This window comes from Ochotona curzoniae, unplaced genomic scaffold (genome assembly GCF_017591425.1).
Source record: "Ochotona curzoniae isolate NIBS_2020 unplaced genomic scaffold, NIBS_Ocur_1.0 contig_2723, whole genome shotgun sequence".
Classification (NCBI taxonomy): Eukaryota; Metazoa; Chordata; class Mammalia; order Lagomorpha; family Ochotonidae; genus Ochotona; species Ochotona curzoniae.
In genome coordinates this window covers 10,541,869-10,555,118 of record NW_024465573.1, presented here as the reverse complement: position 1 = coordinate 10,555,118, position 13,250 = coordinate 10,541,869, and the positions used below count along the sequence as shown (strand labels likewise).

Genomic DNA, 13,250 nt, shown 5'->3' with positions numbered 1-13,250 from the left:
GGCCTGAATAGTGCGCATTCGAACTTGGCAGACACGGGGAGATTTTATACACACATATGACCTAACTGACCCTGTGTAAGAGCATTATTTCTTGAAGTATTAGTGAGCTGACCTGAGTTCAGATGTTTGGTTCTGAAACAGGGCTCAGAAATAAAAGAAGTAAGATTTACTGCAGATATTACAAGAAATCAATGAAAGGAGGTATATTAAAGACATGTTTCTGCCTTCCTTGGCCTTACTGATGACAGGTGATTCTGAGTTACAATGTACTTGGGTTCTTCCTCATTCAAAAGTGCCATTAAATATCTGCAGCAAATTATGAGTGGCTCAACATTTTCAAAGAAAGGATTTTTTCCCATTTTTTATGAAGAATACAGCAACAGAAGACACTGGCTATTAAACTGAGTTTTTTTTTTTTTTAAATAGTCCTAAAAGAAAGATACAAGTAAAGTCGAAGAAACTGTAATATTGTAGTCCGATGTATCTAAATTTAAAAATCACTAGATTGTATTTCCTATTAAAATATTATCTGTGGGAAAAAGTTGAGGACTTCAGAGGAATACAAAATAAATTGGGAAGGGCCAGTATGATGGCTTAGTAAGCTAATCCTTTGCCTGCAGTACCATTTGGGTGCCTGGTTGCCCATTTCAATTCAGCTCCCTGCCTGTGGCCTGGGAAAGCAGTGGAGGGTATCAGGTCCTTGGGTCTCTAGATCCACACAGGAAACCCAGAAAAGCTCCTGGCTTCGGATCAGCCATTTGGCCATTTGAGGAATGAAACAGGAAGGAAGTGCTTTCTTTCTTTCCTTCTCCTTCTCTCTCTGTAAATCTGCCTCTCAAATAAAAACGAATAAATATTTAATAATAAGACAAATAAAATAAAATGGTAACAAATACCCTGGATCTAAGCTGAGACTCACATAATTTTGGGGCTTTGTTCAGAATGACTTAATGGTGAGGTGCTGTGTCAGTTTTCCTTTTATTTCTTTTCTCTTTCAGACACTTTGATACCCAAGAGATGCTTTAAGAACATAATGTGAAAGAAAATGATGCTTCAGTCAGACTTCCTTTTGCTTTCTTCTCCTCCCCCTTGACAACAGCACAAAATCTCCTACCACACAGCACTCAATGTACTTAAGAACAGATGCAGAGAAAAGGGCATTCAGTAAACTATTTTTCCCCTTTGCAGTCAATAATGAATTTACTTGTCCATGAAACTTTCTTCCCAGTACGTGGATATACCACTAAGAAAAGTGGAGTTGCCGAGGAAAGAGAATTGATAAGAACATCTTCTAGCTCTGCCTAATTGCTGAAGAAGTGAGAGAACATTGAGTGACAGAATGAAGAACGCATCTTCCCACGGTGGGGCGCACTTACTGTCCGGCTCTGCCAGGCATGGGGTATACCTGCCCCTGGGCTTCCGAGAGCCTGTGGAGAGGCAGATGGCACGTGTCCTTCGGGATCCAGATCGAGACTGTGGCTGAGGAAGAGGAATGTTTGGGTCGGGGGCAGTGTGAAAAATCTACAAAGGAAGAAAAACGAGCTCAGGTCAAGAAGAGCATGAAATTGCCATTATCAGTGAAAAATAAGCTTTGAGAGCTACTGAATAATCTGAGAGCTTCACAAGATGCTTAATAACAAAACTCCTTTTCATTTACAATGTTTAGTGTTTCTTCTCTGGGTTTTCTTCATTGTCACTCACACTGCAGTAGTAATTCAGAGGGTCTTCCAATTCTAAGAAATATTTCCAATACAAGCCAATGCCCATGTCAAGACACACTGGGTTGCTTTTACTGTAATATTCTCTTTCCACCTTCATGCTCTGAAGGACGCAAGCCAAGGGCTAGTCGCTCCCTGTGGATTCTTTCTCCAGCTGCAGGACCCCTTGCTTCTCAGGAGCGGGTGTTGGTGTGTGGCTAGCTCTGAGCTGTCAGAGTATCACAGCTACAGATGGAGGGATAAGTGCAGCGACTGGATGCAGCCATGAGCTGGTGGGCTTCAACAGAACCTGCAAGCTTGGCCTGTCACCAGGACACCCTTCAGGGAGCACAAGGGAACTAGGAGAGGGCACGCTCTGTCTCTCACGACAGGACCAGATGAGTCACACGTGGAGTATGAACGGCTCAATTTGCTTTGCATCTCTATTTTGATTTTCACAGCTTCTCTTTTGCATAGTTATTTCTAGATCCCATTAAAAACTAAAACTAAAGAAAACACCTTAGGAAGACTTTGATAATCTATTTTCTAGTTTATTATTTTTTTCTACTTAGAATGCTATCTGTACTGCATAACTAAGAATCTCATTTCAGAAGAGTAGAAAGAAAAGCTCACAAGGATTCTCAAGTGTTCTCTGAATGTGAATGATGATTACAAAAATGCTAACAGAAAACCCTGACAAGTGAATGATGTAGAAGAAAAGCAAAAAATTACTCGAAGGATTTGAGGAAGCAGTTAGAAGCTGACATTTAGACACACACATTGAGCGCACCTTTTCATAGTGCTCTATCAGGATTTCAACCACAATATTCTGAAATTTAATATTCATCATGGCAGCCACAGTTTCTTCCTGTGCCCTCATTAGAGTTGGGCCAAAGATAACACCAAGATTTGAGACAGTCATGAGATTTTGTTGGCTGTGTAGTGATACTCTGCAGATAAAGAGAAACAGAAATATCTTTAAGTTCAATGTTTCAAGATTATAAAATATTTTCTATCCAATTCTTTACATTGGAAATGATAAATATACCTAATATTCACAGTCACTTTTAGCAATTCCCAAATGGCATAAAAAGGTATATTAGCCTAAGCAGATGCAAAAAGTTAACATTAGATAACATAGTAAGCACTTGGCTGGGCTTATCCATTCATGGAAAGACATTCTGACTTCCTAACGTGAGGGCAATTATCCTAAAGAGATGATTGGCTATTTGGCATTTTCTATGCTACTATGCCTTCCTTGAGGATATATAAATAATAATAGGCTGACTGCAATTATATTCTGACTCATCAAAATTATTGAGAAACTATTACCAGGCATTGCTTACTCAAATCCGTTATCCCTATTAGACATATTAAAAAACATACAAAAAAGCAAAACAACAAACAAACAACAACAAAAACCTCAGAAGCTTTTAAAGTAAAAATAATGATTTGAAGTCATGGCAAATTGGAGACAGAGGTGCTCTTTATTTTGTTTGTTTTAAGAAATAGTTTCATTTACTTTAAGAGGTAAAGAAATAGGAAAAATGAGAAAGAAAAACAGAGAGAGAGAGAAAGAGCTGGTTTCTACCTGGCTATTTCTGGTAACTGGATAATTTTTAAGGGATACTTTATTCATTTGAATAATCTTCAAGTATTATAACCACTGATCTTTGTGTCTCATTCCCAGAAATGCTGTTAGATCATAACATTTTAAGAAGGTTTACAGCACAAGATCACGCAGTGTCTGTCTGAGGATACATCACTAACTACATGTTATAACCAACAGTAATATTTTATGAGAAACAGGATTTTGGATAACTCACCAATTCCTGATATAGGACAGCAAGAGCAGATTGTCATATTAACTAAAGTTTCCCCTTATGTCCAAGAGGACACTAACTAGGCAGGCACTCATAGTAACAAGAGCTTCTTTCCAAGCTATTTTTAAATATTACACATCACATATTGTTTAATATATACTAGACAATCTACTAATGAAAATCATATGAAAAGACATTGGGGGCCCGACGCAGTGGCGCAGTGGTTAAGGTCCTCGCCTTGTACGCCCGGGATCCCATATGGGCACCAATTCTAATCCTGGTGGCCCCGCTTCCCATTCAGCTCCCTGCCTGTGGCCCGGGAAAGCAGTTGAGGACAGCCCAAAGCTTTGGGACCCTGCACCCGCGTGGGAGACCAGGAAGAGGCTCCTGGCTTTGGATCGGCATAGTATCGGCCCGTTGCGCTCACTTGGGAGTGAATCATCGGACGGAAGATCTTCCTCTCTGTCTCTCCTCTCGGTATATCCGCCTTTCCAATAAAAATAAAAATTAATCTTAAAAAAAAAAAAGACAGTGGGCCTCTCTAGATCCAAAACTTGGATGTATCAGCTGGTGCTGGGTGACGTGAGTCAAGTTACTTAGTATCTCCAAGAATCAGTTTCCTTATCTGTAAATTAGGTTTAACATACCTCATAGGGTTTCTGAGAGAATAAGAAGAAATAATGAATGAAAGTCAAATGAGATAATCTCACAATAATGTTCTCCACTGAACTAAAATTGGCTTTTAGGCACTGTTGCTAAAATATACCAATTTCTATAATGCAAAAAAGGAAAATATTATTCAGTAGTATACTTATGAGGAAAAACTTTTTAATAGATTTATTTATTTTTATTGGAAAGTCAGATATACAGAGAGGAGAGACAGAAACAAAGATCTTCCATCCACTGATTTACTCCTCAAGTGGCCGCAACAGCAGGAACTGTGCTGATCTGAAGCCAGGAGCCAGGAACTTCTTTCCTGGTCTCCCAGGTGGGTGCAGGGTCCCAAGGCTTTGGACCATCTTTGACTGCTTTACCAGGCCCTAAAGAGGGAGCAGGATGGGAAGTGGAGCCATTGGGATAAAAACTGGCGCCTATATGGGATCCTGCTGCATGTAAGGTGAGGACTCTAGACGCTAGGCCACTGTGCCAGGCCCAGGAAAATCTTTCAAATTAAAAAAATCCAGTCTGTTTTGATCAGGACAGTTGATGGTTACATTGCACAGAAAGCACAATTATTTTCATGAGTTATTTTCTCTTCAATGGATATTCCTCCTGCTAGACTATCTGACTGAAACAGTCCCCTGTGTTGCTGGGTTGATAATATATGCAATCTAACATGTTGGACAATAATCGCACAAAGCAAATGGGTGACTGCAAGTCTACGATGGAATTTAAAAAAAAGTTGAACTGGATGATAATTCAATTGTCAGAACAAAAGAAAAGGCCAGAAAACATTAGGGAAGAAAGTAATATATCAACTCTATAAAAATATGCCTGCTCATCTCTCACACTTAGTTTCTTGAAGAGACATAAAATTATAATCCTTGAAGAATAGTGGCTTCTCCACTTACCACTTGTTGAATTTTTATTTGGCGAACAGTTAAGTTTATTATAATAAAGAAAACTGGAAGTACATCATTTTAAAAAAATAAAAGATGATAAGGTGGGAATAAGAGAGGGAGAAACAGCATGGTGGGAAGTGTCATTATGACCTCCAGATGGTATATATGAAATACAAAAAGAATGCGCTATTGCAAAAATTAAAGAATAAAAGAAAGGAAAGAAGGCGGATGTTTTGAGGGAAGGAGGATGACCAATTTGGTTATCTTCCTAGAATGATATCTATGACACACATGAAATCTTTTATTTTTATATTAATAAAAAAGAAAAAATTGCTTAAACTATTAATCCTAACAATGCATTGGTGGTTATGTAACTGATTCAACACATAAATAAATAGCATAAAAAGGAAAGAGAAGACATAAAACTAAATAATAATGCTTCTGTGCTTCTCCTTAGTACAAATCTGAAGCAGATTCTAATATGATGAATATGATAACACCTAGGAAGCTCACTAAAAAAAAAAAGTAGCTAAAGTGGGACAGAAAAACAAAGAGGGAATGGCACTGTGGCGCACATGCCAATCCCCACCTGTAGTGCTGGCATCCATATGGGTGCCAGTTTGTGCCTTGGCTGCTACACTTCATCAAATTCTCTGCTTATGGTCTGGGAAAGCAGTGTAGGATGGCCCCAAGTCTTGGACCTCTGCACCCACACTGGAGATCTGGAAGAAGTTCCAGGCTCCCAGCTTCAGCTCAGCTCTGGTTATTGCAGCCATTTGGGGAGTAAACCAGCAGATGGAAACCTCTCTATTTTTTCTTCTCTCTCTTTGAAAAATCTGCTTTTCAAATGAAAAGAAATAAATCTTTAAAAAGACACAAAGAATGCAACATACAGAAAAGAAATAAAACACGGACAGCACAGGTATAGCATCAATAACAACATTATAACACAGAAAATCATTGACAGAGATTATTAACCTGCATTTTAAAAGTAATATGTTTGTTTCTACTAAATACTATTTACATTAAGATTTCAAATAGAAAATAAAAGGATGGAAGATGTAAAATGCAGATAGTACCCATGAGGAAGCCAAATAGCCAGACTAATAATATACAAAATAAATTTTTAAACAAGGAACTGTTTCTTGAGAAACAATAAACTGTAATGATAAATGGGTCAAAAAGGAATAGATAATAATTGTAAACATATAGGGAACTAACAACAAAGCACTAAAATGCATGCAGCAGTTTCATGTGCTTCTGGGAAACTGGAAGAATTTTGTTTGATTTCATACTTACACTGAAGTAAGAAATTTGATCACTTTAATATTACGGAATTAAAAATATGTTATTGTAACTTTGACAGCATTAGACAAAATACAAAGACTTCAATTTAGGAGAAATCTACATTCCCTTTTTGTTTTGTATTCAAAGGAAATTTAATAATCTTCATAAATGTCATATCACCCAATGAATAAGTAAATGTCCCTAAGACATAATTTTTAAAGAAAGTTTTAAATATTTTAATTTGATTTGGCATTAAAGAACTCACCAAAGACAGTCTGTGTTAACATAAAAAAAAAATACCATGGACTTTCTGAAAGGGCATCATTTCTCAGAGGTAATGAATGAGAATTACTCTGCTAAATCTTTGGAGTTTCCAAGTGGATTCTTATTCTAACATTCTCCTTTTTCAACTGTATTCTTTGAAGAGATCAAAAGTGTTAGTTGTTTGTAGTTCCCATAACTATGTTGGTGATGATTTGAGTACATTCCACATCTGCTGCTCAGCCAGCGGGGTTGGACCTTTGCAGATTCATGAAAGGAGCAAGGGCTGGTGGTTAAACATGCTTTGTGGCCACACACTGCTCCCTGCTACTGCCAGTACCAAAGCCATGTGCAGTCACACAGAAGTGAAGTCTGTCTTACACTAACATCTGGATAATTAAGGACAAACACTGCGACACTTCTGTGGCTTCTGCAAGTACATTTTAAAAGACTTTATGAGAAAACTAGCTTGAATACTATGCCTAATAAATTTCAAGAGTTCACACACTTCTAAGCTAACCTTGATCGAGCATAGTAAACCTTTAACTAACAAAAGTGCTAAACTATGAGACTGTTCCTGGTGGAACACCTGGTTCTTACAAGCAGTGGTGGTGGGGAAAGCGAGTTAGGTGCATCAGGGAGAGACTCCTATTATCAGAATGCCTGCAAGTTGAGATTTATTATGCTTCTTGAGACTAAAAAATTGAGAGGCAGAGTTAGAGACAGAGACAGAAAGATCTTCCAATCACCAGTTCACTCCTCAATCAGCAGCAAAGGCCTGGGCAGTGCCAAGCTACAGCCAGGATCCCAAAGCATCTTCTAGTTCATCCACATGGATGAAGAGGCTCAAGCAGCTGGGTCATCTTTCCTTGCCATCTCAAGTGTATTAGCAGAGGGCTGGATTGGAATTGGAGTAGCCAGAGGAGCAAGCAACAGCCATACGGGACATTGGTGTCAGGCAGTAGCTTAATTTGTTGCATTACAACTTTGGCCACCAGCACCATTTCAATGCTGCATGCCTCAAATGAGCATAAACAGTTATTCTGCAGCAAATAGTTACTCTGTAGCAAAAAAATAATTCATCATTTTATTGTGAATTATGGTATTCATTGAGCAAAAAAAAGTCCCAATGAAATAGTGAATGTGCTTTTAAATAATTCTAAAACAAATTTAACACTGAGTTTAGACTTTTATTTCCAGTAGTATGTCAAACAAACTTTGGGTTAAGTAGTTGTATCAATTATGTCTTCATCTGTCTATATCTTTCTATACTATATCTATGATGATAAAGTATACATGCTAAATTAGGTAGGACACGGAACACAGACAAGACTCAAACATTATTTTGATGCTTCTATAAAGGTATTTCATAGATTTAAACAGGATTGAAATAGTAGACTTTGATTAGAACAGATTAACATACATGTCAGTATGCTTTGTCCAATCAGTTGAAGAAAAACAAATCCCACCTCTAGACTAACCCACCTCTAGATTATGTTTGGGCTCAAACGTCAACATCAGCTCTTCTCTGGGTCTACTGCTTGCCAGCGTGCCCTGAACATTTTGGAGTTACTCCTCCCCACATGATTAGGTGAATCAGTTCCTTAAAATAATCAATCTCTACCCAGACAGACAGACAGACAGACACACACACACATACACAGTTGGTTTTGCTTTAGTGGACAGAGAGAGATTTTTACAGTACATGGATGAATTAGCAGCAAAGAGAGAAAAATCTGCAGAGACGAAGAGAAATTGAGTTCAGAAAAGGAAGCTAACATTAGAGTTTTAGCTTTCCTTGGGAAACTTTCTGACACAGTAGTATACAGCACTGGCTTTCATCTCTGATTGTAACACACTTTAAAAGAAATTAAAAAACCCTCTGACACATTTTTAAATTAACATTTAAGTGTTTCATCATTAGTTTTAAGGCTGCAAATGAAATACTTATATAACTATTAGAAACAAATTCAGGTACATATAAACTATATAAAGATATCTTAAAAACAAGCACAGTCAATGAATTCTGATTACAACAGAGATATGGCAGCATTATGTGCTTTAAAAAGACACAACATTTAATTTCAGCAGATGAACGAGTGGTTAAATGAACAATGTAAGTTAGAGAATTACTTGACCAGGTGCTTTATTAAAATGTCCAGCATCTCTCTGTTCTTCTCCGGCAATTTGTGTACCAATGCATGTACAGCTTCCACCCTGTAGTTCTGGTCATCAGATTCTGTTACAGAAAGAGGTTGCAGATACTCAGATTTTTAAATACATTCAACTATGTATCTAAGCATTAGTAATTCTATGATCATTATGATTTTCTAAGGTTAAGACAGTTGAGTATGGTTGTCATTCGGCATGGAGTTGGGACTCAGAGAAGTCAAACAAACTTAGTTCCATGAGCCTAGATATAAACTGTATTTCACCACCTGTTTGGGTCTTGCTACCCAATCACAATGTCAATTTTTAGGAAGTTAATGATCACTGCAACTGGTACAGAGTACCTACTACACGTTACTACATAGAGACCTCCCAGAGACACAACCCTACCTAAACAGAGGAAGTCATCAATTATTTCCTTATTTTTCACGAAGACAGCAGAAAGTGGCTTTATTATGCACATATAGGCCCAAAAGAGTCCAAGTTCATGCAGGCAATGGTATTTGAAAAGCTGAGAAGTTATCTAAGACTAGACAAGTCTGCAAGGCAAAAGCTAACATGTTGACATGTCTGTCAGAGAAACTTCCACCCACCTGGAATGAGAAGTCTAACATTCACTTTACAGTCAAATTCTAGGTTGCTATCCGTCATGCCAAGTCCTTTCTCAAGAAAATGCTCCAACCCACAGTACAAAATTCTGGGACCATCATGTCTTCTGGACAAAGCTACCTAATTACAGAATATGGGAACTGATGGATTCTCTTCCAAGTGGTTGAAATAAAGACACCAAACTCCGAAGAATTAATCCATCTTCTGTGAAAAGGCAGGTCATGTACAACCAAGGGAAGGGTGACTAAAAGCTCCCCAGGAAAATATGATTAGAAATGGAGGTGGGGGGGCAGTTGGAGGGAATTCCATTACCTAAAAAGCTGTATCACATAATGCAACGTAATAAATTGGAAAAAAAAAAAGAAATGGGGGTAAGACTGGGAAACAATACAGCAAAGAAATGACACGAGTGATCCTCTAGAAAATTAAAATGTAAGTTCCCAATGTAGCAATTAGCTCCTGGATACAGGCTGCTGGAAAACCTGGCCCATTTGCTTAAGGTTTTAAATATCATTTCTTTAATAAAACTGGATTCTGTTGCTTAAAAGCAAATAGACTAGTTTTATTAACATAGTATTTACTAGCTAGTAAATGGGACCATTCCTGACCAAGGCTAAAGGGATAGATATACATATATTCATATTGGATAATCAGGACGCTGACTAATAAGAGCACCATTTGCCACAGAAGCAAATGCACTGATAACCGTGACAAAAATCTTGTGTCAGAGCCACCAGTTCACCTAAATCACTTTAACTAAATTTTAGCCATTAAGACAATTATTTTAAAAGCCGCTTATTATAAAAGAAAACTTCTGTCAGAAGGATTCTAGGTCAAGAGTGAAAAAAATCAATAAAATGAGAGGACAGATGACATGATTTCTCAGGTTCTGCTCATTTTACACAAGTAGATGTCTGAGTCGGAAAGAACAGCAGAGAAAGTCAAGTAGTGTTGGTGTTTAACAGGGGATAATACAGTCTGCCATGAATACTCAAATAAAAATTAAGATCATTAAACTTTATCTGACACTTTTTATTAGCAGGCACTTCCGGCGACATTAAAATGTAAATGAACACAACCAATTTCTTTCTTGAATTGTGAAAAATACTCTTCAGGGAGCCACACCTTGTGCAACTTAACCATGAAATGCCAACTCCTAATTGTTACACATTGTGGACATGGACTCTGATAGCAATCTGGTTTGTTGGTCTCAAGGGTTTGAAAGTATATTTTATGTAGGAGGGCATGGGGAGGGGTTGGGGGAATCCCAGAGCCTATGAAACTGTGTCACATAATGCAACGTAATTAATTAATAAAAATAAATAAATAAATAAAAGAAAGTACATTTTACTAACTTGTCAGGTTATATACGTCTCACTGGCCTGCAAACCCATATACTCCAATTCTTTGATTAAATGTATCTCTTCATATCATATTGTGGCAGTCAGACAACTAAACAGATTTTATAAATATGTGATCATTGTAAGCCTAACATGAGGGAAAAGTGATGGCTGTAAGCACTTTCCAAAATATGTGACTCCTCTCTCCACATAGTAGCATAACCAACACTTGCATATTTGTAGTCTCGTTCACTCCCACACAACGTTGCTGTTGTAAGAAACTGCTCTTCATCACCTAAGTAAAATACCATGTCAATAATTCCTCACAACTCTTTCTAATTACATCAAACTGTCACCACAATGAGAGCTATTAAATGACAAAATATTTAACTGATGTCACAACTTCCTTTGGCTTACAAATCATATTGTAAGCTGTTAAGCATCACATTGATGATTCTATATTAAGTATTATGACAAAAATGTCAATGAAGTAATGTGAATTTTAATTTCTATGCAGTTCACAGCCCAACTGGAACAATTACAAGTATCTGGTGAAAGTGTACTTACTAACAGCAACAATAAAATCTTTGTGTAACTTGTATGTCATCAGTGGTTCTGCCAGACACCTGTAACAGAAAGGTAAAACATCTTGTTTACTTTTAGGTCCCCTGTAACTTTTTTGTTAAAGAACTTGGTCCTTATTCATCAAGTAAACATTAAAAAGCAATGGGCTAATGTTGTGGCTTTTAGGTTAAATAGCTGCCTGCAAAGGGTTTGAGATCTGGCTGCTCTGCTTCCAATCCAGCTTCCTGTAATGGCCTAGGAGGGCGCTGGATGATGGGTGGAGCCCTTGGGTTACGGCACCCTTGTGAGATTCCTGGAAGAAGCACCTGGCTTTGGCCTGGCCCAACCACAGCCAATGTGATCATGTGCAGAGTGAACTAGTGGACGGAAGATCTCTCTCCAGATCTTTCTCCCTCTCTTGCTGTAACTCTCTGTCATTCAAATACATAGAATTCTTTTAAAATAATAATACAAAATGAAGTGAAAGAAACAAATAAAATAATGCGGTGATTAGGTAGTATGACAGAGTATTAGCAAGAGGGTTCCAGGTATTCCCAGGATGCAGAAATCAAAGATGACAGTCCCATGTTGCTCCTTGTCACCAATGAATGAAAAAGGAAACTGTTTTTTTCCACTTTGTGAGAGCTACATTCAGTAAGGAATCCTCTTTCAGATGGCACAGGTGGCAGTACTGAAAACAAAACCTCTGAAACAAAACAACTTTCCATTTCACTCTGTACTTTCAAAAAATACATAAAATTTGACACACTAATTTCACATGAAACAAATGCTTTCACTCAGCAGTTATGAAATGTTACAATCTTTTCAATTACTATTGGAAAAATCAAGAACAAGTTAGAGAAATACATTTTATTGTTATTATTCTGTGCCACAGCACTTCCTGGGCTAAGAAGCAAAGCTTATTGCACATACTCATGAAAGCCATGGCTAGTGCCTGGAAAAGTAACTGAGCCTTCATATCCAGAAGATCAGTAGTGAAATTTTCCTCACCTGAGGTAGTTTTTCAGCCCACTTGTTATCGTCTTATTGTCCCACAATTCAATATCGATGTCAACATCTGGAGGTGATTTTGGAGCTGTAAAGAATAAACAAAAGGTTTAAACATGTAATTCAGAATACCATTGGTAGCCTTATGAAAATGAATGAGAAACTAAATAGCACAAAAGAAGAGGCATCCCTTTCTTAGGATTCACTTTGGGATTGTTGCTTCTGTAAGCTTTGGGGAAACTCGCTCTGATATAAAACCTTAAGGATATTTGGAGGAATACACATTCTCCTCAATCAAATTGTTGACAGACTGCTGAACTTGTTCTTAGCATACTTCTAAGTTCTCTATAAGGATGAACATATTTCATCCATACAGCTCTCAAGAAGCAGCTGCCATCATTATCCTCCTTTAAGAAATGAGGAACTTGGTCCTGGCGCAGTGGCCTAGTGGCTAAAGTCCTCGCCTTGAATGTGCCAGGATCCTATATGGGTGCCCATTCTAATCTTGGCAGCTCCACTTCCCATCCAGCTCCCTGCTTGTGGCCTGGGAAGCCAGTTGAGGATGGCCCAATGCCTTGGGATCCTGCATCCGCATGGGAGACCTAGAGGAGGTTCCTGGTTCTTGGCTTGGGATTGGCACAGCACCTGCCATTGAGGTCACTTGGGGAGTAAATCATCAGATGGAAGATCTTCCTCTCTGTCTCTTCTCCTTTCTATAAATCTGACTTTGCAATAAAAATAAATAAATCTTTAAAAAAGAAATGAGGAGCTAAGATACAGAGAAGTTGAGCAAATTACTAAAAATCACAGGGCTTTCAAGAGGCTGAGCTGGGATTCTGAGTCATGCAATATAACTCAGTATCAGTTGCATCTTATTCTCTCTCTAGATCTTTCCATGACACCTAAGAAAAAGTCCCAAAATGTCTCCTG

General features: G+C 38.0%; 1 protein-coding gene across 3 annotated transcripts in view; it reads right to left on the bottom strand.

Moving 5' to 3' along the window:
* The window catches only part of ARHGAP42 (Rho GTPase activating protein 42), a 258,025-nt gene that overhangs the window by 14,730 nt on the left and 230,045 nt on the right, over positions 1 to 13,250 (bottom strand). For all 3 annotated transcript variants that reach the window (XM_040976847.1, XM_040976849.1, XM_040976848.1), the window contains 5 exons: positions 12,324 to 12,408; positions 11,316 to 11,374; positions 8,764 to 8,869; positions 2,488 to 2,647; positions 1,377 to 1,521 (listed from right to left, as the gene is read on the bottom strand). In XM_040976847.1, the coding sequence (XP_040832781.1) occupies positions 1,377 to 1,521; positions 2,488 to 2,647; positions 8,764 to 8,869; positions 11,316 to 11,374; positions 12,324 to 12,408 (555 nt within the window). The remainder of the gene's footprint in view (positions 1 to 1,376; positions 1,522 to 2,487; positions 2,648 to 8,763; positions 8,870 to 11,315; positions 11,375 to 12,323; positions 12,409 to 13,250) is intronic.